At 38.2% G+C, this 7,000-nt stretch overlaps 1 protein-coding gene across 1 annotated transcript in view; it reads left to right on the top strand.

The window, feature by feature from the left end:
- Positions 1–3,437, top strand: part of sgpp1b (sphingosine-1-phosphate phosphatase 1b) — an 18,628-nt gene extending 15,191 nt beyond the window's left edge. The window contains exon 3 of the mRNA XM_016442261.1: positions 1,345–3,437. Within this exon, the coding sequence (XP_016297747.1) occupies positions 1,345–1,896 (552 nt within the window). The 3' untranslated portion in view covers positions 1,897–3,437. The remainder of the gene's footprint in view (positions 1–1,344) is intronic.
- Positions 3,438–7,000: the final 3,563 nt, after the last annotated feature.

A 7,000-nucleotide genomic window follows, 5' to 3' on the forward strand; every position in this document is an offset into this window, starting at 1 on the left:
ATTTGAGTTGAATTACTGAAATAAATGAACTTTTCCATGACATTCTAATTTATTGAGATGCACCTGTACATACAAAATGATCTCAAAATAACTGTCTCGGCAAGTATTCTCAAAAACACAGTCGGTTATGTCTTATAACTATTAATTTGTCTTAAATCTCATTTTGTTAAAAAGAAAAATTGTGAGAGCATATCTAAAAGTATGAGACAACAACAAACAAAACCTAGGCCTACCATTAAAAGCCGTGCTTGCACAGATTCTGCATGATTCTCTTCAATAATATCCTCTGCTTCTCAATCGGGCTCAAACTGAGAAGCGATATTAACGACGCGGTTGTTTACAATTCAACCGGAGCACATGCCACTGAGGAGAGGGGCGGGACGATTAGACGCGCACTAGAGGTGGTTTAGCCAATCACAACACACTGGGCTAGCTAACCAATCAGAGCCCATCGCCTATTTCTGAGGGAGGGGCTTCATAAAAGAAGGAAATGATCAGCATGTTTCTCAAAGAAGGGACAGAGCGGTGTGGAATAAAGGTAAATTATGTGAAAAATAATGCTTTTTTTTTTTTTTTCAAACGAAGCATTAACACATGTTAGACTGCACCCCATAAACACAATCAAGCCTAGAAAAAAACAGTGAACCACCCCTTTAAGTCAAATTTAGTCCACAGGTTTGCTTGTATGAGTTATTAACCTGTTTCAGTCTTAGTATAAAGGCCTGTTGAGTATTTGGTGTGGAAATTGTGTGATAAAACATTTTAATTTGAATAAATGGTTGTTAATGCATTTGTTTAGACCAACATGAATATTCACATGCCATCAGTCACTGAATTACCTTTTTTTTTTTTTCAAAAAATTTTTTCATCTCACTGGCAGACCAATAAGATTTGTGCTTTTGGTCACATGCCCAGAGCCGCTGCTGTTACTACTTCTTTTCTAAAAGTGCCACCTACTTTCAGAGAGCAAGTTTACATTTTCCTTCAGCGTGTCTGCAGTTTTTTTGCACATTGGTCTGAACAGACCAATCACATGAGTCACATGTGAAAATCAGACCAAATTTTGGTTCCAAACATTTGTGTCAGTGTGAACAGGTATTGATTTTCCCTGCTGTTCTTGTTTGTAACATGTATTCAGAATGACATTTGTTTATTATTAGGTCAAACTTCCTCTACAGATTTACATGTCAAATAAGGTGATATTCAAATATGTACATTCTCTATGTTAGCCTCTTTCATATGTAAACCACCTTTTGTTTTTTAATGACGTCTTTGGGTCTCACATGCATTTTGTTTTTGTTCCTGTGGTTTGCCGTTGATATTTGTGTTTTGTATGCTTTTCAGGACATTATTGCTGGTTTTCTGTATAGTTTGCTGATCCTGGTGGTCTTCAGTCCTGCTCTGGACATCATCGACACCTTTAACCGCTCACATCCCTACGCCCCGCTCATCATCATCTCACTTCACGTAGGACTAGGCCTCTTCTCCTTCACCTTGGACACCTGGAGCACCTCACGCGGCGACACTGCCCAAATCCTGGGCTCTGGCGCAGGGATCGCCTTGGCATCCCACATCAACTACCACCTGGGCCTTTTGCCAGACCCACCTGCATCCATGTTTCCTCTTCAACCTCCATCTTTCACCCTCAGCCTGATCGGACTCTGTCTACTCCGCTTTCTCCTCGGTGTCATCATTCTCCTGGCTACCAGAGCCATAATGAAGGCTCTCACCATCCCGCTCGTCTGCTGGCTCTTTGGGATTCCCAGCGGCGACGTCCGGAAGGCCAGGCAGCACATGGAGGTGGAGCTGCCGTATCGTTATATCGTCTATGGAACCGTGGGGTTAAATGCGCATTTTCTTGTGCCTTTCCTGTTTGCCCGTGTGGGCCTGTTGTGATTAGGTGGAAGAAACACCTATTCTTTTAGCCAATAAGAGCCCAGTTGGACTGCAGAGGCAACTCTCTTCGAATCAGTGATTGGATGGAACTAATGCCGATCATGTAACTGACACTGTGCTACACCTTCCAGATGCTCCTTGAATGCATTTTCCACCAGTTATACTGTAGTTTTATCAGATTTTCTATTCAAAACACCTATTTGATGTTGATCCAGAGATTATTGCCCTTTTCTATGCAGTTTGCATTGCATGTAGTACAGTAAGTAGCATATCTATCAGATTCTATTCTTATCTAAAATCCTATGTTTTTTTGCAAGCAATACAGCATTTTTGCTAATTCTCAAATTTTATAGGACTTATGAGTAATCTTTTGGCAAGTTTTGTTCATGCCACAGTAGGTGGACTTAAACTCTTGCATCAAGAGTTGATTGAAATCTCTCTTGCGAAGATGTGACTCATGCAAATTAGCGTGCAAAATCTCTGCGACGCTTACGAATTGGCTGGAACTGATGCCAGCAATTTATATTTCTTTTGTTTGCGAGATTTGAATCTGAAATCTCAAATGTTAATAGAAATGGTCAGTGTTGGGAGCAGCGCTGATCTTTGTGGTAATTTTTGTTGCAGTTGATTGAGAGGTTTAGTTTTTGATCTAAAGAAGGTTGGACTATTCTCCAAAGACTTATAGAAGCCTTAAACGGATAGTTCATACAAAACGACAGTTCTGTCATTTTACTCACCCTCAATATTTGACCTGTGGTGCAGAAGAAAATATTTTGAGAAATGTCTTCTTGTGCATATAATAGAAGTCAATGGGCTCTAATGTTATTTGGTTCTCAATGTTTCCAACAGAGAAAGTAAGTCACACAGGTTTGGAATAACAATGCTGACAGAATGTACATGTCAGGGAGACTGGCTCGTAATCAGAATTTTATTAGATCTTTAATCTCAGTCTGCTTTTATTCCCTGTACGTTGTTATGGTACTATATGTGTGTGTAAATATGTGCGGCATTATTGATCGCAAAGAAAAGCGGCACTAGACTAATAAAGGTTTTCTCTACTAGCATTTAGCGGTGTGCTTTCAGTCAGGTTGAAACACAAGGTTTGCCACTAAGCCTATGAATAATTCTGCCTTCTGATAGTCAAGGTTGTGTTTGATGTATAGTTAAGATGAATATGTGGTACTGATTTAAATGCACTGTTTCCAGATTGCACTGCTCTGCTGCCTGCTGTTGTGTGTGTTGCTGCGATGGCCTTATAATAGGTCAGGCTTGCATGACTGCTGTGTGCGTGCGTTTATACTCTTCCTGTGGCCTTGTGTGTCTTTGTGCACATTTAAGTTCCTATTTTTGCTGAAAGAGAAGCTGGTTTCCCAACTCCTCACTTCTGTAAACAGGATTTTTTTTTCTCTCTGAATGATGAGAAAACCAGCTATTCTTCTCAGTGCAGAGCAATGCTGACCTCTGACCCTTCACCTAGAACAGGGGTAGGCAAGTTCGGTCCTAGAGAGCTGCAGTCCTGCAGAGTTCAGCTCCAACCCTAATCAAACACACCTGAACAAGCTAATCAATGTCTTCAGGATTACTAAGGCTATAGGCAGGTGAGTTTTTTTTCAGGGTTGGAGCTGAACTCTGCAGGACTGCGGCTCTCTAGGACCGAACTTGCCTACCCCTGACCTAGAACAATACAGATCTGTTTAATTCATTTTAAGGTCAGAGGTTATATGGAAGAGACAAAGGTCGGAAGTTGTATTTAGGACAGAATATGAGAAGGAGATTGTCCTTGGTGAGCATTGCTTTCTGGACCAATTGTGCTTGTTCCGTACTGCGTGATTCCATAATTGTATTTTTGGATGGCAGTAGATAGATTTGATCATTTGTTTTCTCTCAGGCCTGTGTTCTAGTAATCTGTCATGTGTTTATGACCAAATATGAGTGCTTTCAGTAGTTGTAAGTCCATTATGTAATTTTCAGCCCCACACTGAATCTGTAGGATTTTCAAAAGATTGGATTGCATATCATTCAAAAAACTCAACACATGCTGTAGCCCTTTCTTGTTTATTTAATATTTTTTATAATATTTTAATATCATTTGAAAACTATTTAACTACAAAAAACATAGTATTTCCAGGTCAATTTACCTCATTTTCCCATGTCTAAATTAAAACAACTCCCCTGTAATCAGCACTGAATGCAGAAAACGGCAGCAGAATCTGTGTGGTCCTGCTCATGACCTAGATTAAACTCCTGAGAAACTGGCCCAGTGGTGAAGTTTTTATTTAAAAGTGCTTTATTTCTTTTGATTTGGTTTTCTCTGGTTTTCCTGAAAATAACATAGCTTATTCTGAATAAACGGATCCGATTTGGATACCACACAGTGCCTTTTATCTAAATCTCTGCTGTGTTTGATAAGCACAGACAATTATTCCCATCTTTTTCTTTTTCATTCTTCTTTCTTTCATCTAAGTAGAGCATTTGACAACCTTTAAGCTAAAGTGGAACAGATCAGAATGGCTGATTGCTGCTCAGTCCATCCTGGTTCATCCAGTGTTGTTTTTTAAAACCACAACTACTAGAATAAATAAATAAAAAATAGAAATTTTGCCTTGGCAACTAACTGAAATTAAAGAAGTTTTAATTGGAGTATTAAATTACTAAAACTGACATTAAAACAATATATAAAAAAAAAATGAAAAAAGCACATAAAATTAAATTGAAAACTGAAAATATAGAAACAAAAGCTAACTCCAAATATTTGTAAATACAGTCATAATAAATATAATACTAAAATAAGACTGGGTTTGTCTGTGATGAGCTCTACATCTTATGTTTACTATTTTTCAAACAAGAAAAAAGATTGCATGTTAAATATGTCAGTTATCCTCTGTTGGTGTTCGGTTTGCTGTCATAACCATTTCATAAATATATTACAGAAACTTAACATTTGTCTCATTTGAACAGACACCCTCCCATTGCTTCGGATGTTTATTTCAGTGTAAAATCAGTAGGATTTTTTTTTTATTTCTGGGTGTTTGTTTTGCTACTTATTGTGTTTTTCAATTGTCATTTTTCACCAAATGTGTCCCAGAAGCTTTGGATACTGTATGTGTGTTTGTGTAAAATGTTATTTTGGAGCTGATTCTCATGTGTGATTATTAATCTTGGTCTTTTTGATTTCCTTTTTAATGATCTGTAAATACAGATGACTTTGCCATCTCTTAATATTGTGGGAGGCATTCTGAAAGTGTTAAGAGCTTGATGCAGATCCATTGTAAAACCTGCAACTATGAAAAATATCCCATTTTAAAAATGTAACAAAATGAACATTTATACAAAACAAAAGTCTCCTGACCATCCAGCATTTGATACTGGAAGAATCGCACTCCCACAGGGCTAAAAACATAATGCACAAATCACCAAGAATTCAGTGTTATAAGGAGACCTGTGCCCTTATGTTAATAAAATGGCTTATTATAGAAGCTTTCATTTTTTTTCATAGAAATTTTTATCTGATGATCTTTATTGTTACCTACATCATTACGTTTGAATATTATGCTCAATAAAAATAAAAAAGGCTATTACTTTGGTCTGTTTTTGAAGAAAAACAAATAAAGAAATGGTATCTTATTAACAGAATCATATGGCTGGGTTTGATAAGCACACATTTGCTCAGTCATTGTTCCACAGGATGCTTAAGTGTTCCTGCTGAGATCAATGATTTTTTGTTTTGTTTTGTTTATTTATTTGGATCCCCATTAACTATGCCCTAAAGCATTGCTAGTCTTCCTGGGGTCCACACAACACTTAACATTCATACATTATTACATACATTAAAAAATAAGAAAATAAAAAGTTCAATACATTCCAAAGCATCTCTATAAACATTTCTTCCACCCTTTTTAATATCTATAACACCTACTAATATAAAAAAAAAAACGTATTGCTCATTCAATTAATTCCTACATCTCTGCCTTTTAAAATCAATTTTCCGTGTTATACTAATTAATGAAAATGGTAAAAGATTCCATGATTTCATTACCCTAAATGTTACTGTATGTTTAAGAAAATTAGTTTTAGCATTAGGGAGTAGAAATCTTCTACCCTCTGTTGCTTGTCTAGTAGCATATTCATGTGACTGAACATTAGATTGTAATTGATTATACTGATCCAATGGAGTTTTTGGGCCTGTTTTACACCTGGTCATTTCATGCGTTTTCGCTTGAAAACGGATATAAATCCGATCTTCAATTCCTGCGCTATATTTAAATTTAATGGAGTTCACGTCAACGAAATCGAAAGATAAGCGCTGCATTTTATTAATTATCAGCTCATTTCAAGATCAAAGACCGCAATAGGAGTTCCATCAGCACTGGAAAGATAAGTTTGTCTTACTACTTTTAAAGGGGTCATATGATGTGATTTCAATTTTTCCTTCTCTTTGGAGTGTTACAAGCTCTTGGTGCATAAAGAAGAACTGTAAAGTTGCAAAGTCTAAAGTCTTAAATCCAGAGATATTCTTTATAAAAGTTAAGAGTCAGCCACGCCTACCTAAAACGGCTCGTTCTAACACGCCCCCACGTCTACGTCACTATCTGGGAAGATTTGCATAACGCCGTCCAAATGTTCACGCAAAGAAAGAAGGCATAACTTTTATTGCCGCTGTAGTATTGTTGCCGCCGCCGCCATGTCATGAAGACGCTGTGTTTCGTTGTGAAAGCGAAACTACTTTGTTTGGTCTTCCAAAAGAGGACGATATCCGCTTCTTCATGCCTGGAGCTGATCCGTGCTGGTCGCTGAGGAAATACTTCAACTTCGTGCTGTGGATCGCCGGATCGGCTTTCACCGTGGACGAAGCGGAGTCCAGCCCGGGGTTGTCACGTGGTTGCCGCAAGCCCTCCGGACGCTCCTTCGTTGAATCCGCCGGCCGCGCCGTTCTCAAGCCCCTGGCCTTTGCTCACTCTAGGCCACCGTGTGTGACGCTGTGTTTCGTTGTGAAAGCGAAACTACTTTGTTTGGCCTTCCAAAAGAGGACACGACTAGAAATCAGTGGTTAAGTTGTATTTACAACACTGTTCCAGAACACTTCAACCCAAATATTCAGATGTGT

Source organism: Sinocyclocheilus anshuiensis, unplaced genomic scaffold, assembly GCF_001515605.1.
Source record: "Sinocyclocheilus anshuiensis isolate Anshui unplaced genomic scaffold, SAMN03320099.WGS_v1.1 scaffold487, whole genome shotgun sequence".
Lineage (NCBI taxonomy): Eukaryota > Metazoa > Chordata > Actinopteri > Cypriniformes > Cyprinidae > Sinocyclocheilus > Sinocyclocheilus anshuiensis.